Here is a 24314-nt window from a genome sequence, read left to right on the forward strand (position 1 = left end):
CTGAGGGAGTGCCGCACTGTGAGAGGCTCAGTACTGAGGGAGTGCCGCACTGTCAGAGGGTCAGTACTGAGGGAGTGCGGCACTGTCAGAGGGTCAGTACTGAGGGAGTGCCGCACTGTCAGAGGGTCAGTACTGAGGGAGCGCCGCACTGTCAGAGGGTCAGTACTGAGGGAGTGCTGCACTGTCAGAGGGTCAGTACTGAGGGAGTGCCGCACTGTCAGAGGGTCAGTACTGAGGGAGCGCCGCACTGTCAGAGGGTCAGTACTGAGGGAGTGCTGCACTGTCAGAGTGTCTGTACAGAGGGAGCGCCAGTAACGAGCGGGCCCATCCCAGGCTGAAACAATAAACTCGACACATATCATGGGGGTTCCTGACTGATTTTATTTTGTATTTCATGCTGCACTTTTCGTGGGGCTCTTTGCTCGGAGACTCCCTCCTTTCCATCCTTTGGGGATGGGCAGGTTGAGCTGTCGTTCCTCTTCTTGGCGTTGGAGACGCTCCTGTTGTTCCGTCCACCTCTCCTTCCCCCGTTCCATCTCATTGGTCAGCATCACAATCCGCCTCTGTCACAGAGAGAGAGAGGCAGGGCATCAGAGAGAGAGACAAGTGGGGAGAGACTCGGGGGCGGGAGAGGAGGGAGGGGATGGGCGAGGTGGGGGACTCAGGGCGGGTGAGACAGGGCAGGAGTGAAGTGAAGGAACGACCGGGTAAACGCTGAATGAGAGAAGCTGGGACTCACCGCCATTTTCTCTGACTCCATCCGCCTTCGAATCTGTCCCTTCAATGGAGGAGCCGGTGTTCCATCTGAGCAACAAGAGGAATGGGAACACGAGAGTTGCTGCACAGGGCAAGCAGAAAAACACAGCAAGGGCCAATCGCCAAATCGTAAACAATACGAAGTAAGGAGCTCGAGACTGGAATCTAATCGAGGGGTTCAGGATAGTTTATATATAGAATAACAGATACCCAGGAGTGAGTGACAGACTGGAATCTAATCGAGGGGTTCAGGGTGGTTTATATATAGAATAACAGATACCCGGGAGTGAGTTACAGACTGGAATCTAATCGAGGGGTTCGGGATGGGTTATATATAGAATAACAGATACCCGGGAGTGAGTTACAGAGTGGAATCTAATCGAGGGGAACAGGATAGTTTATATATAGAATAACAGATACCCGGGAGTGAGTTACAGACTGGAATCTAAACGAGGCGTTCAGGGTGGTTTATATATAGAATAACAGATACCCGGGAGTGAGTTACAGACTGGAATCTAATCGAGGGGTTCAGGATGGTTTATATATAGAATAACAGATACCCGGGAGTGAGTTACAGACTGGAATCTAATCGAGGGGTTCGGGGTGGTTTATATACAGAATAACAGATACCCGGGAGTGAGTTACAGACTGGAATCTAATCGAGGCGTTCGGGGTGGTTTATATATAGAATAACAGATACCCGGGAGTGAGTTACAGACTGGAATCTAATCGAAGGGTTCGGGATGGGTTATATATAGAATAACAGATACCCGGGAGTGAGTTACAGAGTGGAATCTAATCGAGGGGAACAGGATAGTTTATATATGGAATAACAGATACCCTGGAGTGAGTTACAGACTGGAATCTAATCGAGGGGTTCGGGGTGGTTTATATACAGAATAACAGATACCCGGGAGTGAGTTACAGACTGGAATCTAATCGAGGCGTTCGGGGTGGTTTATATACAGAATAACAGATACCCGGGAGTGAGTTACAGACTGGAATCTAATCGAGGCGTTCGGGGTGGTTTATATATAGAATAACAGATACCCAGGAGTGAGTGACAGACTGGAATCTAATCGAGGGGTTCAGGGTGGTTTATATATAGAATAACAGATACCCGGGAGTGAGTTACAGACTGGAATCTAATCGAGGGGTTCGGGATGGGTTATATATAGAATAACAGATACCCGGGAGTGAGTTACAGACTGGAATCTAATCGAGGGGTTCAGGATGGTTTATATATAGAATAACAGATACCCGGGAGTGAGTTACAGACTGGAATCTAATCGAGGGGTTCGGGGTGGTTTATATACAGAATAACAGATACCCGGGAGTGAGTTACAGACTGGAATCTAATCGAGGCGTTCGGGGTGGTTTATATATAGAATAACAGATACCCGGGAGTGAGTTACAGACTGGGATCTAATCGAAGGGTTCGGGATGGGTTATATATAGAATAACAGATACCCGGGAGTGAGTTACAGAGTGGAATCTAATCGAGGGGAACAGGATAGTTTATATATGGAATAACAGATACCCTGGAGTGAGTTACAGACTGGAATCTAATCGAGGGGTTCGGGGTGGTTTATATACAGAATAACAGATACCCGGGAGTGAGTTACAGACTGGAATCTAATCGAGGCGTTCGGGGTGGTTTATATATAGAATAACAGATACCCGGGAGTGAGTTACAGACTGGAATCTAATCGAGGGGTTCGGGGTGGTTTATATACAGAATAACAGATACCCGGGAGTGAGTTACAGACTGGAATCTAATCGAGGGGTTCGGGATAGTTTATATATAGAATAACAGATACCCGGGAGTGAGTTACAGACTGGAATCTAATCGAGGGGTTCAGGGTGGTTTATATATAGAATAACAGATACCCGGGAGTGAGTTACAGACTTGAATCTAATCGAGGGGTTCGGGGTGGTTTATATATAGAATAACAGGTAACCGGGAGTGAGTTACAGACTGGAATCTAATCGAGGGGTTCAGGGTGGTTTATATATAGAATAACAGATGCCCGGGAGTGAGTTACAGACTGGAATCTAATCGAGGGGTTTGGGGTGGTTTATATATAGAACAGATACCCGGGAGTGAGTTACAGACTGGAATCTAATCGAGGGGTTCTTGATGGGGTATATATAGAATAACAGATACCTGTGAGTGAGTTCCAGACTGGAATCTAATCGAGGGGTTCTGGGTGGTTGATATATAGAATAACAGTTATCCGGGATGCGTTACAGAGTGGAATCTAATCGAGGGGTTCGGGGTGGTTTATATATAGAATAACAGATACCCGGGAGTGAGTTACAGACTGGAATCTAATCAAGGGGTTCAGGGTGGATTAAATACAGAATAACAGATACCGGGGAGTGAGTTACAGACTGGAATCTAATCGAGGGGTTCAGGGTGGTTTATATATAGAATAACAGATACCCAGGAGTGAGTTACAGACTGGAATCTAATCGAGGTGTTCAGGATAGTTTATATATATAGAATAACAGAGACCCGGGAGTGAGTTACAGACTGGAATCTAATCGAGCGGTTCGGAGTGGTTTATATATAGAACAACAGATACCCGGGAGTGAGTTACAGACTGGAATCTAATCGAGGGGTTCAGGGTGGTTTATATATAGAATAACAGGGTACCCGGGAGTGAGTTACAGACTGGAATCTAATCGAGGGATTCAGAATGGCTTATATATAGAATAACAGATACCCGGGAGTGAGTTACAGACTGGAATCTAATGAGGGTTTCGGGTGGTTTATATACAGAATAACAGATACCCGGGAGTGAGTTACAGAGTGGAATCTAATCGAGGCGTTCGGGGTGGTTTATATACAGAACAGATACCCGGGAGTGAGTTACAGACTGGAATCGAATCGAGGGGTTCGGGGTGGTTTATATATAGAATAACAGATACCCGGGAGTTAGTTACAGACTGGAATCTAATCGAGGGGTTCGGGGTGGTTTATAGATAGAATAACAGATACCCGGGAGTGAGTTACAGACTGCAATCTAATTGAGGGGTTCAGGGTGGTTTATATACAGAATAACAGATACCCGGGAGTGAGTTACAGACTGAAATCTGATTGGGGTTCGGGGTGGTTATTAGATAGAATAACAGATACCCGGGAGTGAGTTACAGACTGGAATATAATCGAGGGGTACAGGATAGTTTCTATATAGAATAACAGATACCCGGGAGTGAGTTACAGACTGGAATCTAATCGAGGGGTTTGGGGGGGGGTTTATACATAGAATAACAGATACCCGGGAGTGAGTTACAGACTGGAATCTAATCGAGGGGGTCGGGGTGGTTTATATATAGAATAACAGATACCCGGGAGTGAGTTACAGACTGCAATCTAATTGAGGGGTTCGGGGTGGTTTATATATAGAATAACAGATACCCGGGAGTGAGTTACAGACTGGAATCTAATCGAGGGGTTCGGGGTGGTTTATATATAGAATAACAGATACCCGGGAGTGAGTTACAGACTGGAATCTAATCGAGGGGTTCGGGGTGGTTTATATATAGAATAACAGATACCCGGGAGTGAGTTACAGACTGGAATCTAATCGAGGGGTTCGGGGTGGTTTATATATAGAATAACAGATACCCGGGAGTGAGTTACAGACTGGAATCTAATCGAGGGGTTCGGGGTGGTTTATATATAGAATAACAGATGCCCGGGAGTGAGTTGCAGACTGGAATCTAATCAAGGGGTTCAGGATAGTTTATAGAGAGAATAACAGATACCCGGGAGTGAGTAACAGACTGGAATCTAATCGAGGGGTTCAGGATGGTTTAGATATAGAATCATGTGGAGATGCCGGCGTTGGACTGGGGTGAGCATAGTAAGAAGTCTTACAACACCAGGTTAAAGTTTCGATGTCACTAGCTTTCGGAGCGCTGCTCCTTCCCCAGGTGAATGAAGAGGTATGTTCCAGAAACACATATATAGACAGATTCAAAGATGCCAAACAATGCTTGGAATAGGATTGGATTGGATTTGTTTATTGTCACGTGCACCGAGGTACAGTGAAAAGTATTTTTCTGCGAGCAGCTCAACAGATCATTAAGTACATGGGAAGAAAAGGGAATAAAAGAAAATACATAATAGGGCAACACAACATATACAATGTAACTACAAAAGCACTGGCATCGGATGAAGCATACAGGGTGTAGTGTTAATGAGGTCAGTCCATAAGAGGGTCATTTAGGAGTCTGGTGACAGTGGGGAAGAAGCTGTTTTTGAGTCTGTTCGTGCGTGTTCTCAGACTTCTGTATCTCCTGCCCGATGGAAGAAGTTGGAAGAGTGAGTAAGCCGGGCGGGAGGGATCTTTGAATATGCTGCCCGCTTTCCCCAGGCAGCGGGAGGTGTAGATGGAGTCAATGGATGGGAGGTTTGTGTGATGGAGTGGGCGGTGTTCACGACTCTCTGAAGTTTCTTGCGGAGAAGTTTCTTGCGAGCATTAATACGACCATTAGCAGGTGATTAAATCTTTACAGATCCAGAGATGGGGTAACCCCAGGTTAAAGAGGTGTGAATTGCATCAAGCCAGGACAGTTGGTCGGATTTCGCAGGCCAGATGGTGGGGGATGAATGTAATGCGACATGAATCCCAGGTCCCGGTTGAGGCCGCCCTCATGTGTGCGGAACTTGGCTATACATTTCTGCTCGGCGATTCTGCGTTGTCGCGCGTCCTGAAGGCCGCCTTGGAGAACGCTTACCCCGAGATCAGAGGCTGAATGCCCTTGGTTGCTGAAGTGTTCCCCGACTGGAAGGGAACATTCCTGCCTGGTGATTGTTGCGCGATGTCCGTTCATTCGTTGTTGCAGCGTCTGCATGGTCTCGCCAATGTACCACGCTTCGGGACATCCTTTCCTGCAGCGTATGAGGTAGACAACGTTGGCCGAGTCGCACGAGTATGTACCGCGTACCTGGTGGGTGGTGTTCTCACGTGTAATAGTGGTATCCATGTCGATGATCTGGCACGTCTTGCAGAGATTGCCATGGCAGGGTTGTGTGGTGTTGTGGTCACTGTTCTGAAGACTGGGTAGTTTGCTGCACACAATGGTTCGTTTGAGGGTGCGCGGTTGTTTGAAGGCAAGTAGTGGGGGTGTGGGGATGACCTTGGCAAGATGTTCATCTTCATCGATGAAGTGTTGAAGGCTGTGAAGAAGATGTCGTAGTTTCTCCGCTCCGGGAAAGTACTGGACGGTTGTGTCCCATGTTTGTCTTCTGAGGAGGTCGGTGCGGTTTTTGCTGTGGCGCTTTGGAACTGTCGATCGATGAGTCGAGCGCCATATCCCGTTCGTACGAGGGCATCTTTCAACGTCTGTAGATGTCTGTTACGCTCCTCCTCGTCTGAGCAGATCCTGTGTATACGGACAGCTTGTCCATAGGGGATGGCTTCTTTAATGTGTTTAGGGTGGAAGCTGGAGAAGTGGAGCATCATGAGGTTATCCGTGGGTTTGCGGTAAAGCGAAGTGCTGAGGTGACCGTCCTTGATGGAGACGAGTGTGTCCAAGAATGCAACTGATTTTGGAGAGTAGTCCATGGCGAGTCTGATAGTTGGATGGAACTTATTAAAGTCATCGTGTAGTCGTTTCAGTGATTCTTCACTGTGGGTCCAAAGGAAAAAAATGTCATCGATGTATCTGGTGTATAACGTCGGTTGAAGGTCCTGTGCGGTGAGTAGGTCCTGTTCAAACTTGTGCATGAAGATGTTGGCGTATTGGGGTGCGAATTTGGTCTCCATGGCTGTTCCGCGCGTCTGGATGAAGAACTTGTTGTCGAAGGTGAAGATGTTGTGATCCAGAATGAAGCGGATGAGTTGCAGAATTGCGTCTGGAGATTGGAGGCTGTCGGTGTTGAGTACTGACTCGGCCAATGTTGTCTACCTCATACGCTGAAAGAAAGGATGTCCCGAAGCGTGGTACATTGGCGAGACCATGCAGACGCTGCGACAACGAATGAACGGACATCGCGCGACAATCACCAGGCAGGAATGTTTGCCTCCAGTCGGGGAACACTTCAGCAGTCAAGGGCATTCAGCCTCTGATCTCCGGGTAAGCGTTCTCCAAGGCGGCCTTCAGGACCCGCGACAACGCAGAATCGCCGAGCAGAAACTGATAGCCAAGTTCCGCACACATGAGTGCGGCCTCAACCGGGACCTGGGATTCATGTCGCGTTACATTCATCCCCCACCATCTGGCCTGCGAAATCCTACCAACTGTCCTGGCTTGACACAATTCACACCTCTTTAACCTGGGGTTACCCCATCTCTGGATCTGTAAAGATTTAATCACCTGCTAATGCTCGCATTCCAAGCATTGGCTGGCATCTTTGAATTTGTCTAAATATGTGTTTCTGGGACATACCTCTTCATTCACCTGAGGAAGGAGCAGCGCTCCGAAAGCTAGTGACATCGAAACAAACCTGTTGGACTTTAACCTGGTGTTGTAAGACTTCTTGCTGTGCTCACCCCAGTCCAACGCCGGCATCTCCACATCTTATATATAGAATAACAGATACCCGGGAGTGAGGGGGTGGGGGTGCAGACGAGGCTGATGTGTGTATTAGGGTATGAGTAATCTGGATGGAGAGGTTTTGTTTAAAAGGTTGGTAGTTCTGATGCCGTCTTGCCGATGGAGATGAACAAGAACTCCTCCAATGATTATATCACATGATTTTTAGCTACTGACCTGCGAAAGACCAGTCTGGTCGGTCTGTTAGGGGTCCGTATCCACTTCCACTCTTCGACAGACCTACCCTGTGAAAGGGAGGGAGATGATCAGACTGTGAGTACAGAGAGGTACAGCACCAACACAGCCTGCTCCTGAGCCCAGGCGACGTGTCCTGCACCACGACACAGGGTGATGTCCTGCCCAGGGCTGTGGTCGGTCACAATGGGACGGCTGCCTGGGCAGCGACCGGCACGCCACAACAAAAGCAAATAGGTCATAGGGGCTGGAGGAGGTTACAGAGAGAGGGAGGGTTGTAGGGGGCTGGAAGAGGTTACAGAGATAGGGCGAGGTGCAGGGACTGGAGGAGGTTACAGAGATAGGGAGGGGTGTAGGGGACTGGAGGAGGTTACAGAGATAGGGAGGGTTGTAGGGGGCTGGAGGAGGTTACAGAGATAGGGAGGGGTGTAGGGGCTGGAGGAGGTTACAGAGATAGGGAGGGTGTAGGGACTGGAGGAGGTTACAGAGATAGGGAGGGTTGTAGGGGCTGGAGGAGGTTACAGAGATAGGGAGGGTTGTAGGGGCTGGAGGAGGTTACAGAGATAGGGAGGGTTGTAGGGGGCTGGAGGAGGTTACAGAGATAGGGAGGGTTGTAGGGGCTGGAGGAGGTTACAGAGATAGGGAGGGGTGCAGGGACTGGAGGAGGTTACAGAGATAGGGAGGGTTGTAGGGGGCTGGAGGAGGTTACAGAGATAGGGAGGGGTGTAGGGGCTGGAGGAGGTTACAGAGATAGGGAGGGTTGTAGGGGGCTGGAGGAGGTTACAGAGATAGGGAGGGGTGTAGGGGCTGGAGGAGGTTACAGAGATAGGGAGGGGTGTAGGGGCTGGAGGAGGTTACAGAGATAGGGAGGGGTGTAGGGGCTGGAGGAGGTTACAGAGATAGGGAGGGTTGTAGGGGATGGAGGAGGTTACAGAGATAGGGAGGGGTGTAGGGGCTGAAGGTGGTTACAGAGATAGGGAGGGGTGTAGGGGGCTGGGGGAGGTCACAGAGATAGGGAGGGGTGTAGGGGCTGGAGGAGGTTACAGAGAGAGGGAGGGGTGTAGGGGGCTGGAGGAGGTTACAGAGATAGGGAGGGTTGTAGGGGCTGGAGGAGGTTACAGAATAGGGAGGGTTGTAGGGACTGGAGGAGGTTACAGAGATAGGGAGGGTTGTAGGGGCTGGAGGGGGTTACAGAGATAGGGAGGGTTGTAGGGGCTGGAGGAGGTTACAGAGATAGGGAGGGGTGTAGGGGCTGGAGGAGGTTACAGAGAGAGGGAGGGGTGTAGGGGCTGGAGGAGGTTACAGAGATAGGGAGGGTTGTAGGGGCTGGAGGAGGTTACAGAGATAGGGAGGGGTGTAGGGGGCTGGAGGAGGTTACAGAGATAGGGAGGGTTGTAGGGGCTGGAGGAGGTTACAGAGATAGGGAGGGGTGTAGGGGCTGGAGGAGGTTACAGAGAGAGGGAGGGGTGTAGGGGGCTGGAGGAGGTTACAGAGAGAGGGAGGGGTGCAGGGGGCTGGAGGAGGTTACAGAGATAGGGAGGGGTGTAGGGGCTGGAGGAGGTTACAGAGAGAGGGAGGGGTGTAGGGGGCTGGAGGAGGTTACAGAGATAGGGAGGGTTGTAGGGGCTGGAGGAGGTTACAGAATAGGGAGGGTTGTAGGGACTGGAGGAGGTTACAGAGATAGGGAGGGTTGTAGGGGCTGGAGGGGGTTACAGAGATAGGGAAGGTTGTAGGGGCTGGAGGAGGTTACAGAGATAGGGAGGGGTGTAGGGGCTGGAGGAGGTTACAGAGAGAGGGAGGGGTGTTGGGGCTGGAGGAGGTTACAGAGATAGGGAGGGTTATAGGGGCTGGAGGACGTCACAGAGATAGGGAGGGGTGTAGAGGGCTGGAGGAGGTTACAGAGATAGGGAGGGTTGTAGGGGCTGGAGGAGGTTACAGAGATAGGGAGGGTTGTAGGGGCTGGAGGAGGTTACAGAGATAGGGAGGGTTGTAGGGGGCTGGAGGAGGTTACAGAGATAGGGAGGGGTGCAGGGACTGGAGGAGGTTACAGAGATAGGGAGGGGTGTAGGGGGCTGGAGGAGGTTACAGAGATAGGGAGGGTTGTAGGGGGCTGGAGGAGGTTACAGAGATAGGGAGGGGTGTAGGGACTGGAGGAGGTTACAGAGATAGGGAGGATCTCGGGGTGCTAGAGAGGGATGATGTCCTTGGGGCATTTGACCAGGAAGGCAGCAGTTATTAACCTGACCGAACAGTCGCTGATGTTCACCAAATTGGGTTGACAGAGAACAGGCCTGATCCCGTTCCGGCTGCAGAGTATATTACAGTCACAGAGTTTACAGCACAGAAAGAGGCTCTTCGGCCCATCCATTCCGCGACGGCAATCAAGCCCCTATCCACTCTAATCCCATTGTCCAGCAGTGGGTCCGTGGCCTTGTACGCTATTTCAAATGCTCATCCCAACACTTCTTAATAGTTGTGAGTTCCTGGCCCCACCATCCTCTCAGGCAGCGAGTTCCCGATTCGCAGCTTTTCCTCAAATCCCGAGATTGATTCTGTCTACACCTCCCGGTGCCTCAGGAAGGCAGTCAGCATTATCAGAGACCCCTCCCACCCAGGCATTGCCTTCTTCCAGACTCTTCCATCAGGCAGAACGTACAGAAGTCTGAAGACCCGCACATCCAGACATCGGAACAGCTTCTTCCCCTCAGCTACAAGACTCCTCAACGACTCCCACTCGGACTGATCTGTTCCCTGTCAGAACACTATTCACGACGCCCTATGCTGCTCTTGCTCATGTATTTGCTTTGTTTGGCCCCTTGTTCCGCACTGTAACCAATCACGGTTTGTCGATGTACCATTTGTCAACATTCTCTGTCGATTATTCTTTTGTCTACTATGTACGTACTGTGTACGTTCCCTCGGCCGCAGAAAAATACTTTCCACTGTACTTCGGTACATGTGACAATAAATCAAATCAATCAGGGGCTGTTTAGCACAGGGCTAATTCGCTGGCTTTGAAAGCAGACCAAGGCAGGCCAGCAGCACGGTTCAATTCCCGTACCAGCCTCCCCGAACAGGTGCTGGAATGTGGCGACTAGGGGCTTTTCACAGTAACTTCATTTGAAGCCTACTTGTGACAATGAGTGATTTTCATTTCATTTCAATGAATGAAAAGCACACGTGGCTAGCACTGTGGCTTCACAGCACCAGGGTCCCAGGTTCGATTCCCCGCCGGGCCACTGTCTGCACGTTCTCCCTGTGTCTGCGTGGGTTTCCTCCGTGCAGGGTTAGGTGGGTTGGCCATGATAAAATTGCCCTTAGTGACCAAAGAGGTTAAGGGTTATTAGGTTATAGAATTTCATAGAGTTTACAGTGCAGAAGGAGGCCATTCAGCCCATCGAGTCTGCACTGGCTCTTGGAAAGAGCACCCTACCCAAGATCCACACCTCCACCCTATCCCCGTAACCCAGTAAACCCACCCAACACTAAGGGCAATTTTGGACACTTGGCAATTTAGAATGGCCAATCCACCTAACCTGCACATCTTTGGACTGTGGGAGGAAACCGGAGCACCCGGAGGAAACCCACGCACACACGGGGAGGATGTGCAGACTCCGCACAGACAGTGACCCAAGGCGGAATCGAACCTGGGACCCTGGAGCTGTGAAGCAATTGTGCTATCCACAATGCTACCGTGCTGCCCACAAATTATGGAGAGAGGGTGGGAAGTGAGGGCTTAAGTGGGTCGGTGCAGACTCGATGGGCCGAATGGCCTCCTTCTGCACTGTTTGTTCTATGTTCCCCACAGCTACCAGACTCCTCAACGACTCCCCCTCGGACTGATCTGCTCCCTGTGAGAACACTATTCACGGCGCCCTAGGCTGCTCTTGTTTGGCCCCTCGTTCCGCACTGTAACCAATCACGGTTTGTCGATGTACTATTTGTCGATGATCTCTGTCGATTATTCTTTTTGTCCACGACGTACGTTCCCTCGGCAGCCGAGCAATACCTTTAGCTGTGCTTCGGTACATGGGACAATACATCAATTGATGAATGAATCAATAACCCTCCTGTCCCATCCGTTGTTTCGACAGACACCGGAGAAATCTTGCCATGCTCACCCGAGGCGCCATTTACTCCCCGCGCGGGATACAGCTCCCGAGGACAGGAACCTCACCCCACACATCAGGGGGACAGACAGGAACCGCAGCGGACCTAAAGACAGAGGACAGAGTTATCATTGAGAATGCTTCAACAAATTTCCACCTCCCAGGACGGAGTTAGATACAGAGTAAAGCTCCCTCTCACACACCCATCATCATCCTCCTCTTCCTCCTGCAGGCCTCACTCCAGCCTCAGGCTTCAGACAGGGGTGTAGGCCCCGCGCAGGCGCACTGGGTCATTCCCGCAGCTCAGCGGCCGCACTGCGCATGCTCGGGTTCACTGCTGGTCCTCCCAGCGGGTAATGAGGGGGCGGGCCTGGTCGACCTCGCGGTGGGAGTGAATGAGGGGGCGGGGCCGGAGGAACAGGCGGCAGCGGTTGGTCATCCCAGCAGTGGGAGTGACGGAAGGGGCGGGGCTGGAGGTCTGGGCGGTAGCGGCTGGTCCTCCCAGCAATAAGAGTGACGTTGGGGGCGTGGCTGGAGGTCTGGGCGGCAGCGGTTGGTCATCCCAGCAGTGGGAGTGACGGAAGGGGCGGGACTGGAGATATGGGCGGCAGCGGCTGGTTCTCCCAGCAGTGGGAGTGACAGATGGGGCGTGGCTGGAGGTCTGGGCGGCAGCGGCTGGTCCTTCCAACAGTGGGAGTGACGGCTGGGGCGTGGCTGGAGGTCTGGGCGGCAGTGGCTGGTCCTCCCAGCAATAGGAGTGACGTAGGGGGCGTGGCTGGAGGTCTGGGCGGCAGTGGCTGGTCCTCCCAGCAGTGGGAGAGACGGAAGGGGCGGGACTGGAGGTCTGGGCGGCAGCGGCTGGTCCTCCCAGCAATAGGAGTGACGTAGGGGGCGTGGCTGGAGGTCTGGGCGGCAGTGGCTGGTCCTCCCAGCAGTGGGTGTGACGGAAGGGGCGGAGCTGGAGGTCTGGACGGCAGCGGCTGGTCCTCCCAGCAGTGGGAGTTAATGAGGGGGCGGGCAGGATGTGGGGGCTAAAGGGGCGGAGCTGGTGGACCGGCGGCAGCGGCTGGTCCTCCCAGCAGTGGAGTGAATCAGGGGGCGGGGCTGGAGGACCGGCGGCAGCGGCTGGTCCTCCCAGCAGTGGGTGTGACGGAAGGGGCGGAGCTGGTGGACCGGCGGCAGCGGCTGGTCCTCCCAGCAGTGGAGTGAATCAGGGGGCGGGGCTGGAGGACCGGCGGCAGCGGCTGGTCCTCCCAGCGTTGGGAGTGAATCAGGGGGCGGGGCTGGAGGATCCGGCAGCAGCGGCTGGTCCTCCCAGCGTTGGGAGTGAATCAGGGGGCGAGGCTGGAGGATCCGGCAGCAGCGGCTGGTCCTCCCAGCGTTGGGAGTGAATCAGGGGGCGGAGCTGGAGGATCTGGCAGCAGCGGCTGGTCCTCCCAGCAGTGGAGTGAATCAGGGGGCGGGTCTGGAGGACCGGCGGCAGCGGCTGGGCCTCCCAGCAGTGGAGTGAATCAGGGGGCGGGGCTGGAGGACCGGCGGCAGCGGCTGGGCCTCCCAGCAGTGGAGTGATTCAGGGGGCGGGGCTGGAGGACCGGCGGCAGCGGCTGGGCCTCCCAGCAGTGGATTGAATCAGGGGGCGGGGCTGGAGGACCGGCGGCAGCTGCTGGGCCTCCCAGCAGTGGAGTGAATCAGGGGGCGGGACTGGAGGACCGGCGGCAGCGGCTGGGCCTCCCAGCAGTGGGAGTGAAGGATGGGGCGGGGCTGGATGGGGGCGGGGTTAGAGGGGGGCGGAGCGGGAGGGCGGGCAGCAGCGGCTGGTCCTCCCAGCGTTGGCAGTGAATGAGGAGGCGGGGCTGGAGGACCGGCAGCAGCGGCTGGTCCTCCCAGCGTTGGCAGTGAATGAGGAGGCGGGCCTGGAGGACCGGCAGCAGCGGCTGGTCCTCCCAGCGTTGGCAGTGAATGAGGAGGCGGGACTGGAGGACCGGCAGCAGCGGCTGGTCCTCCCAGCGTTGGGAGTGAATGAGGGGGCGGGGCTGGAGGACCGGCAGCAGCGGCTGGTCCTCCCAGCGTTGGCAGTGAATGAGGGGGCGGGGCTGGAGGACCGGCAGCAGTGGCTGGTCCTCCCAGCGTTGGCAGTGAATGAGGGGGCAGGGCTGGAGGACCAGAAGCAGCGGCTGGTCCTCCCAGCAGTGGGTGTGACGGAAGGGGCGGAGCTGGTGGACCGGCGGCAGCGGCTGGTCCTCCCAGCAGTGGAGTGAATCAGGGGGCGGGGCTGGAGGACCGGCGGCAGCGGCTGGTCCTCCCAGCGTTGGGAGTGAATCAGGGGGCGAGGCTGGAGGATCCGGCAGCAGCGGCTGGTCCTCCCAGCGTTGGGAGTGAATCAGGGGGCGGGGCTGGAGGATCCGGCAGCAGCGGCTGGTCCTCCCAGCGTTGGGAGTGAATCAGGGGGCGAGGCTGGAGGATCCGGCAGCAGCGGCTGGTCCTCCCAGCGTTGGGAGTGAATCAGGGGGCGGAGCTGGAGGATCTGGCAGCAGCGGCTGGTCCTCCCAGCAGTGGAGTGAATCAGGGGGCGGGTCTGGAGGACCGGCGGCAGCGGCTGGGCCTCCCAGCAGTGGAGTGAATCAGGGGGCGGGGCTGGAGGACCGGCGGCAGCGGCTGGGCCTCCCAGCAGTGGAGTGATTCAGGGGGCGGGGCTGGAGGACCGGCGGCAGCTGCTGGGCCTCCCAGCAGTGGAGTGAATCAGGGGGCGGGACTGGAGGACCGGCGGCAGCGGCTGGGCCTCCCAGCAGTGGAGTGAATCAGGGGGCGGGGCTGGAGGACCGGCGGCAGCTGCTGGGCCTCCCAGCAGTGGAGTGAATCAGGGGGCGGGACTGGAGGACCGGCGGCAGCGGCTGGGCCTCCCAGCAGTGGGAGTGAAGGATGGGGCGGGGCTGGATGGGGGCGGGGTTAGAGGGGGGCGGAGCGGGAGGGCGGGCAGCAGCGGCTGGTCCTCCCAGCGTTGGCAGTGAATGAGGAGGCGGGGCTGGAGGACCGGCAGCAGCGGCTGGTCCTCCCAGCGTTGGCAGTGAATGAGGGGGCGGGGCTGGAGGACCGGCAGCACCGGCTGGTCCTCCCAGCGTTGGGAGTGAATGAGGGGGCGGGGCTGGAGGACCGGCAGCAGCGGCTGGTCCTCCCAGCGTTGGCAGTGAATGAGGGGGCGGGGCTGGAGGACCGGAAGCAGCGGCTGGTCCTCCCAGCACCATTGCCCCGCCGCAGGCAGCGAGCATGCTCCGAACAGAGAAGGAGGTGAATTGGAGGGAGGGGAAAGAAATAGGAGGAGGTGCAAAGTGAGGGAGTGGAGGGCAGCAGGAGGGGAAGTGAGAGGAGGGAAAGGAAATAGGAGGAGGTGCAAAGTGAGGGGGTGGAGAGGAAGAGGGGCAAAGTGAGGGAGTGGAGGTGGAGAGGAGGAGGGGTAGTGAGGGAGTGGAGGGAAATGAGTAGGAGGTGCAAAGTGGGAGTGGTGGTAGATCGGAGGAGGGGTAGCGAGGGAGAGGTAGGAAATAGGAGGAGTTGCAGAGTGAGGGAGTGGAGGGCAGTAAGAGGAGGGGGAAAGTGGGAGGAGGGAAATGAGGGGGGATTGAGGGAGTGGATTGAAAGAGGAGAGGGGAGAGAAGGGCAAGAGGGAGGGGAGGGAATTATGCGCAGCACAGCGAGCGAGTGGAGGAGGATAGGAGGGCGGGGCGTGCGGGAGGGGAGGGAAATGAAGAATGAGAAAGTGAGTGGAGGGAATGAGGAGAAAAATGAGGGAGGGAAATAGGAGGAGGTAGATAATGAGGGAGTGGCTGGAAATATGTGGAAGGAAACTAGGGAGGGGGAGGGAAATCTATTTTAGACGTGAGGGGATCCCAAAACCAGGTGGGTAATTTCAAAGTGAATGGCAGAACCCTCAAGAGTATTGACAGTCAGAGAGATCTAGGTGCACAGATCCACAGGTCATTGAAAGGGGCAACACAGGTGGAGAAGGTAGTCAAGGAGGCATACGGCATGCTTGCCTTCATTGGCCGGGGCATTGAGTATAAGAATTGGCAAGTCATGTTGCAGCTGTGTAGAACCTTAGTTAGGCCACACTTGGAGTATAGTGTTCAATTCTGGTCGCCACACTACCAGAAGGATGTGGAGGCTTTAGAGAGAGTGCAGAAGAGATTTACCAGAATGTTGCCTGGTATGGAGGGCATTAGCTATGAGGAGCGGTTGAATAAACTCGGTTTGTTCTCACTGGAACGATGGAGGTTGAGGGGTGACCTGATAGATGTCTACAAAATTATGAGGGGCATAGACAGAGTGGATAGTCAGAGGCTTTTCCCCAGGGTAGAGGAGTCAATTACGAGGGGGAAGAGGTCTAAGGTGAGAGGGGCAAGGTTTAGAGGAGATGTACGAGGTAAGTTTTTTTTACACAGGGTAGTGGATGCCTGGAACTCGCTACCGGAGGAGGTGGTGGAAGCAGGGACGATAGTGACGTTTAAGGGGCATCTTGATAAATACATGAATAGGATGGGAATAGAGGGATACGGACCCAGGAAGTGTAGAAGATTTTAGTTTAGACGGGCAGCATGGTCGGCACAGGCTTGGAGGGCCGAAGGGCCTGTTCCTGTGCTGTACTTTTCTTTGTTCTTTGAATGTCGATTCGTGAGGGTCCGTTTTTTCCAATTTGGGATAATGTATGGATAGATCTGCAAAGCAGCATTGCTGAAGAAATGGCCCCGTCTAGAAGCACACCGCTCGAATAAAAGAATGTGTATTAATATGTCAAACACTCACCAAGAAAGGTCAACTTAACTAGTACAGTGAGGGAAAATTCAGAATGTCCAATTCACCGAACAAGCACGTCTTTCGGGACTTGTGGGAGGAAACCGGAGCACCCAGAGGAAATACACGCAGACACGGGGAGAACGTGCAGACTCCGCACCGACAGTGACCCAAGCCAGGAAGCAAACCCGGGACCCTGGCGCTGTGAAGCAACAGTGCTAACCACTGTGCCACCTTGCCGCTTGTGCGCACACATTATATTCAGTAAGTAACCTCGCTTCCATCTGGATTGCTAAAACCTGCAAAATGTCCCTCGTCCCAAAGCCATTATCCCACTCTGAGCTGACGATGTTGTGCCGAACCTTTGTCCTAGATTAATCATAGATTATCATTGAATTTACAGTGCAGAAGGAGGCCATTCGGCCCCCCCCCCCCCCCGAGTCTGCACCGGCCCCCGGAAAGAGCACCCCACCCAAATTCAACACCTCCACCCAACACCAAGGGCAATTTGGACATTAAGGGCAATTTATCATTGGCCAATTCACCTAACCCGCACATCTTTGGACTGTGGGAGGAAACCGGAGCACCCGGAGGAAACCCACGCAGACACGGGGAGGACGTGCAGACTCCGCACAGACAGTGACCCAAGCCGGAATCGAACCTGGGACCCTGGAGCTGTGAAGCATTGTGCTATCCACAATGGTACCGTGCTGCCCTTAAGAACAAACAAATCTACACTATATCATTTAACCGTAATCCATGTACCTATCCAATAGCTGCTTGAAGGTCCCTAATGTTTCCGACTCAACTACTTCCACAGGCAGTGCATTCCATGCCCCCACTACTCTCTGGGTAAAGAACCTACCTCTGATATCCCTCCTATATCTTTCACCTTTCACCTTAAATTTATGTCCCCTTGTAATGGTTTGTTCCACCCGGGGAAAAAGTCTCTGACTGTCTACTCTATCTATTCCCCTGATCATCTTATAAACCTCTATCAAGTCGCCCCTCATCCTTCTCCGTTCTAATGAGAAAAGGCCTAGCACCCTCAACCTTTCCTCGTAAGACCTACTCTCCATTCCAGGCAACATCCTGGTAAATCTTCTTTGCACCTTTTCCAAAGCTTCCACATCCTTCCTAAAATGAGGCGACCAGAACTGTATACAGTACTCCAAATATGGCCTTACCAAAGTTTTGTACAACTGCATCATCACCTCATGGCTCTTAAATTCAATCCCTCTGTTAATGAACGCCAGCACACCATAGGCCTTCTTCACAGCTCTATCCACTTGAGTGGCAACTTTCAAAGATGTATGAACATAGACCCCAAGATCTCTCTGCTCCTCCACATTGCCAAGAACTCTACCGTTAACCCTGTATTCCGCATTCATATTTGTCCTTCCAAAATGGACAACCTCACACTTTTCAGGGTTAAACTCCATCTGCCACTTCTCAGCCCAGCTCTGCATCCTATCTATGTCTCTTTGCAGCCGACAACAGCCCTCCTCACTATCCACAACTCCACCAATCTTCGTATCGTCTGCAAATTTACTGACCCACCCTTCAGCTCCCTCATCCAAGTCATTAATGAAAATCACAAACAGCAGAGGACCCAGAACTGATCCCTGCGGTACGCCACTGGTAACTGGGATCCAGGCTGAATATTTACCATCCACCACCACTCTCTGACTTCTATCGGTTAGCCAGTTCGTTATCCAACTGGCCAAATTTCCCACTGTCCCATGCCTCCTTACTTTCTGCATAAGCCTACCATGGGGAACCTTATCAAATGCCTTACTAAAATCCATGTACACTACATCCACTGCTTTACCTTCATCCACATGCTTTGTCACCTCCTCAAATAATTCAATAAGACTTGTAAGGCAAGACCTACCCCTCACAAATCCGTGCTGACTATCCCTAATCAAGCAGTGTCTTTCCAGATGCTCAGAAATCCTATCCTTCAGTACCCTTTCCATTACTTTGCCTACCACCGAAGTAAGACTAACTGGCCTGTAATTCCCAGGGTTATCCCTAGTCCCTTTTTTGAACAGGGGCACGACATTCGCCACTCTCCAATCCCCTGGTACCACCCCTGTTGACAGTGAGGACGAAAAGATCATTGCCAACGGCTCTGCAATTTCATCTCTTGCTTCCCATAGAATCCTTGGATATATGCTGTCATGCCCGGGGGACTTGTCTATCCTCAAGTTTTTCAAAATGCCCAACACATCTTCCTTCCTAACAAGTATTTCCTCGAGCTTACCAATCTGTTTCACACTGTCCTCTCCAACAATATCGCCCCTCTCATTTGTAAATACAGAAGAAAAGTACTCGTTCAAGACCTCTCCTATCTCTTCAGACTCAATACACAATCTCCCGCTACTGTCCTTGATCGGACCTACCCTCGCTCTTTTCATTCTCATATTTCTCACATATGTGTAAAAGGCCTTGGGGTTTTCCTTGATCCTACCCGCCAAAGATTGTTCATGCCCTCTCTTAGCTCTCCTAATCCCTTTCTTCAGTTCCCTCCTGGCTATCTTGTATCCCTCCAACGCCCTGTCTGAACCTTGTTTCCTCAGCCTTACATAAGTCTCCTTTTTCCTCTTAACAAGACATTCAACCTCTCTTGTCAACCATGGCTCCCTCACTCGACCATCTCTTCCCTGCCTGACAGGGACATACATATCAAGGACACGTAGCACCTGTTCCTTGAACAAGTTCCACATTTCACTTGTGTCCTTCCCTGACAGCCTATGTTCCCAACTTATGCACTTCAATTCTTGTCTGACAACATCGTATTTACCCTTCCCCCAATTGTAAACCTTGCCCTGTTGCACGTACCTATCCCTCTCCATTACTAAAGTGAAAGTCACAGAATTGTGGTCACTATCTCCAAAATGCTCCCCCACTAACAAATCTATCACTTGCCCTGGTTCATTACCCAGTACTAAATCCAATATTGCCCCTCCTCTGGTCGGACAATCTACATACTGTGTTAGAAAAGCTTCCTGGACACACTGCACAAACACCACCCCATCCAAACTATTTGATCTAAAGAGTTTCCACTCAATATTTGGGAAGTTAAAGTCACCCATGACTACTACCCTATGACTTCTGCACCTTTCCAAAATCTGTTTCCCAATCTGTTCCTCCACATCTCTGCTACTATTGGGGGGCCTATAGAAAACTCCTAACAAGGTGACTGCTCCTTTCCTATTTCTGACTTCAACCCATACCACTCAATAGGGTGATACTCCTCGAACTGCCTTTCTGCAGCTGTTATACTATCTCTAATTAATAATGCCACCCCCCCACCTCTTTTACCACCCTCCCTAATCTTATTGAAACATCTATAACCAGGGACCTCCAACAACCATTTCTGCCCCTCTTCTATCCAAGTTTCCGTGATGGCCACCACATCGTAGTCCCAAGTACCGATCCATGCCTTAAGTTCACCCACCTTATTCCTGATGCTTCTTGCGTTGAAGTATACACACTTCAACCCATCTCCGTGCCTGCAAGTAATCTCCTTTGTCAGTGTTCCCTTCCCCACTGCCTCACTACATGCTTTGGCGTCCTGAATATCGGCTACCTTAGTTGCTGGACTACAAATCCGGTTCCCATTCCCCTGCCAAATTAGTTTAAACCCTCCCGAAGAGTACTAGCAAACCTCCCTCCCAGGATATTGGTGCCCCTCTGGTTCAGATGCAACCCGTCCTGCTTGTACAGGTCCCACCTTCCCCAGAATGCGCTCCAATTATCCAAATACCTGAAGCCCTCCCTCCTACACCATTCCTGCAGCCACGTGTTCAACTGCACTCTCTCCCTATTCCTAGCCTCGCTATCACGTGGCACCGGCAACAAACCAGAGATGACAACTCTGTCTGGCCTGGCTTTTAACTTCCAGCCTAACTCCCTAAACTTGTTTATTACCTCCACACCCCTTTTCCTACCTATGTCGTTGGTACCAATGTGCACCACGACTTCTGGCTGCTCACCCTCCCCCTTAAGGATCCTGAAGACACGATCCGAGACATCCCTGGCCCTGGCACCCGGGAGGCAACATACCTTCCGGGAGTCTCGCTCGCGACCACAGAATCTCCTATCTATTCCCCTAACCATTGAATCTCCTACAACTATTGCTTTTCTATTCTCCCCCCTTCCCTTCTGAGCCCCAGAGCCAGACTCAGTGCCAGAGACCTGGCCGCTAGGGCCTTCCCCCGGTAGGTCATCCCCCCCAACAGCATCCAAAACGGTATACTTGTTTAAGTACAGGTTGTCTCAGTTGATAGGTGTAGTTTAACCAGTAGTGTTTATGTTGCATGATTAATTGTGTGTAAATAAAGTACCCTTGATCTTGAACTAACTAACTGGTGTTTGGTTCTTTGATCGATAGCCGGTTGAAACTTGTGGTGGTATCATTCGATACCTGGCGACTCTAAGCATTCGGACATAGATAACATAGAAAGGGCAAACGCGCCGATTGCCATAATTGGAACAGAGCCACAGAAAGGACAGAGGAAACGAAAGCACAAGAGTGTTTAGACACACGGTCCACAATAGCCCTTTAACAATGGATCAGCAAAGATGTTCTCCTCCCCAGTCACGCAAACAATTCTCATGTTAAAACGTTGCAGTACCAGACGCCCGGGCTTCCGATTTCGAAATCTCTCCAGAAACCTCAGGGGAATATCTGATTTTTTTTTTTCAAACTATTTCATGTGACCTACTTGGTGGCTGGGTCAGCAGTTATTGCCCGTCCCCGAGTCAGCCAACCAGCTGTGGATCTGGAGTCACATGTAGGCCAGGCCGGGTAAGGACGGCAGATTTCCTTCCCGGAAGGACGTTAGTGAACATGATGGTGTTTTTTTTTGAATAAACAATTTTATTGAGGCATTTTGGCACAGTGAACAGCAACAGTACAAAACAGCGTGCTAAGAACAATCACCGCAGTGCAAAAAACCAGCTCCCCTCCCACAAGGTGCGCCTATCTAAACCCTAATCTACGTTGCCCTAATCACCCCCCCCCCCCCCCCCCGCTGACGATTAATTTTCCGCGGAGAAGTCAAAACAAAGAACAAAGAAATGTACAGCACAGGAACAGGCCCTTCGGCCCTCCAAGCCCGTGCCGACCATGCTGCCTGACTAAACTACAATCTTCTACACTTCCTGGGTCCGTATCTCACCTTAAACCTATGCCCCCTAGTAATTGACCCCTCTACCCCGGGGAAAAGCCTCTGACTATCCACTCTGTCTATGCCCCTCATAATTTTGTATACCTCTATCAGGTCGCCCCTCAACCTCCTTCGTTCCAGTGAGAACAAACCGAGTTTATTCAATCGCTCCTCATAGCTTATGCCCTCCATACCAGGCAACATTCTGGTAAATCTCTTCTGCACCCTCTCTAAAGCCTCCACATCCTTCTGGTAGTGTGGCGACCAGAATTGAACACTATACTCCAAGTGTGGCCTAACTAAGGTTCTATACAGCTGCAACATGACTTGCCAATTCTTATACTCAATGCCCCGGCCAATGAAGGCAAGCATGCCGTATGCCTTCTTGACTACCTTCTCCACCTGTGTTGCCCCTTTCAATGACCTGTGGACCTGTACTCCTAGATCTCTTTGACTTTCAATACTCTTGAGGGTTCTACCATTCACTGTATATTCCCTACCTGCATTAGCCCTTCCAAAATGCATTACCTCACATTTGTCCGGATTAAACTCCATCTGCCATCTCTCCGCCCAAGTCTCCAGACAATCTAAATCCTGCTGTATCCTCAGACAGTCCTCATCGCTATCCGCAATTCGATAAATGGTTGCCACCTCCGGGCGAACCCTGACAGTGACCCTCTCAGAGTGAACTTAATTTTCTCCAGACTGAGGAAGCTCGCCACGTCCGATAGCCAGGCCTCCGACTTCGGGGGCTTTGAGCCCCTCCAGTGTCCTTCTCCGGGGCTACCTGGAAAGCAAAGGCCAGAACGTCTGCCTCTTTCTCCTCCTGGATTCCCGGGTCCTCCAAAACCCCAACAATTGCCACCTCTGGACTCATCGCCACCCCTGTTTTCAGTACCCGGGACATACCGTCCGCGAACCCCTGCCAGTACCCCCTGAGTTTTGGACATGCCCAGAACATGTGGACATGGTTCGCTGGTCCTCCCGCACATCTGGCGCACCTGTCCTCCAGTCCAAAGAATTTACTCATCCGGGCCACTGTCATGTGGGCCCGGTGGATGACCTTGAATTGAATCAGGCTGAGCCTGGCGCATGTTGCGGTCGCGTTAACCATACTCAATGCCTCTGCCCATAAGCCCGCTTCCATCTCACCCCCGAGAACCTCTTCCCACTTAAGCTTCAGCTCCTCGGTCAGCGTCTCCTCTGCCCCATAAGTTCTTTATATATACATATAACCCCGAGACCCTCCCCTCCGCTGATGTTTTTTTTTCACGATATTACATTACTGAGGATACCAGCTGAATCCTTTGAAAAAAATCTCGAGCTTTGTCCATGAACTCGCAGCAGTCATCAAATGCCTTTGACGTTTTGAGGGTTTGGTATTTGGATTTGTTTATTGTCACGTGTACCGAGGTACAGTGAAAAGTATTTTTCTGCGAGCAGCTCAACAGATCATTAAGTACATGGGAAGAAAAGGGAATAAAAGAAAATACATAATAGGGCAACACGAGGTACACAATGTAACTACATAAACACCGGCATCGGATGAAGCATACAGGGTGTAGTGTTAATGAGGTCAGTCCATAAGAGGGTCATTTAGGAGTCTGGTGATAGTGGGGAAGAAGCTGTTTTTGAGTCTGTTCGTGCGTGTTCTCAGACTTCTGTATCTCCTGCCCGATGGAAGAAGTTGGAAGAGTGAGTAAGCCGGGTGGGAGGGATCTTTGATTATGCTGCCCGCTTTCCCCAGGCAGCGGGAGGTGTAGATGGAGTCAATGGATGGGAGGCAGGTTCGTGTGATGGACTGGGCGGTGTTCACGACTCTCTGAAGTTTCTTGCGGTCCTGGGCCGAGCAGTTGCCATACCAGGCTGTGATGCAGCCTGATAGGATGCTTTCTATGGTGCATCTGTAAAAGTTGGTAAGAGTCAATGTGGACATGCCGAATTTCCTTAGTTTCCTGAGGAAGTATAGGCGCTGTTGTACTTTCTTGGTGGTAGCGTCGACGTGGGTGGACCAGGACAGATTTTTTGAGATGTGCATCCCTAGGAATTTGAAACTGCGAACCATCTCCACCTCGGCCCCGTTGATGCTGACAGGGGTGTGTACAGTACTTTGCTTCCTGAAGTCAATTACCAGCTCTTTAGTTTTGCTGGCATTGAGGGAGAGATTGTTGTCGCTACACCACTCCACTAAGTTCTCTATCTCCCTCCTGTATTCGGACTCATCGTTATTCGAGATCCGGCCCACTATGGTCGTATCGTCAACAAACTTGTAGATGGAGTTGGGACCAAGTTTTGCCACGCAGTCGTGTGTGTACAGGGAGTAGAGTAGGGGGCTAAGTACGCAGCCTTGCGGGGCGCCAGTGTTGAGGACTATTGTGGAGGAGGTGTTGTTGTTCATTCTTACTGATTGTGGTCTGTTGGTCAGAAAATCGAGGATCCAGTTGCAGAGTGGGGAGCCAAGTCCTAGGTTTTGGAGCTTTGATATGAGCTTGGCTGGGATTATGGTGTTGAAGGCGGAGCTGTAGTCAATAAATAGGAGTCTAATGTAGGAGCCCTTGTTTGGTGCACTGACACTGGTGGTGTTGTGTTGCTAATTGCTGTTGTCTCTCAATTTGGCTCTGTTTAATCACGTTTGCTCAAGAGTCGCCAGGTATCTTTCGACACAGCCACAAGGTTCAGAACCGAATACTGATCAATGACTCGATACACCAGTTAGTAAGTTCAAAAGCAATGCTCATTTATT

General features: G+C 52.2%; 1 protein-coding gene across 2 annotated transcripts; it reads right to left on the bottom strand.

The window, feature by feature from the left end:
- Positions 1-361: 361 nt before the first annotated feature.
- Positions 362-11980, bottom strand: LOC140422632 (large ribosomal subunit protein mL52-like). 2 transcript variants are annotated; one of them, XM_072507635.1, is made up of 5 exons: positions 11813-11977; positions 11622-11715; positions 7483-7550; positions 740-804; positions 362-563 (listed from the first exon to the last, which is right to left on the bottom strand). In XM_072507635.1, exons 1-5 carry the CDS (start codon positions 11820-11822, stop codon positions 393-395), a joined length of 408 nt encoding a protein of 135 aa, XP_072363736.1. In that variant the 5' UTR covers positions 11823-11977; the 3' UTR covers positions 362-392. The 2 variants fall into 2 exon arrangements, with proteins under 2 accessions (XP_072363736.1, XP_072363737.1); XM_072507636.1 differs by having other exon boundaries at positions 506-563; positions 740-838; positions 11813-11980.
- Positions 11981-24314: the final 12334 nt, after the last annotated feature.

The sequence above is a fragment of the Scyliorhinus torazame genome, chromosome 5 (genome assembly GCF_047496885.1).
Source record: "Scyliorhinus torazame isolate Kashiwa2021f chromosome 5, sScyTor2.1, whole genome shotgun sequence".
Lineage (NCBI taxonomy): Eukaryota > Metazoa > Chordata > Chondrichthyes > Carcharhiniformes > Scyliorhinidae > Scyliorhinus > Scyliorhinus torazame.

Coding starts and splice junctions, on each gene's coding strand:
- LOC140422632 (XM_072507635.1), bottom strand. Junction 7,551..11,621: donor GGGAGTAAATGGCGCCTCGG/GTGAGCATGGCA, acceptor TCCCTTTCACAG/GGTAGGTCTGTCGAAGAGTG. Junction 805..7,482: donor ACCAGACTGGTCTTTCGCAG/GTCAGTAGCTAA, acceptor CTTGTTGCTCAG/ATGGAACACCGGCTCCTCCA.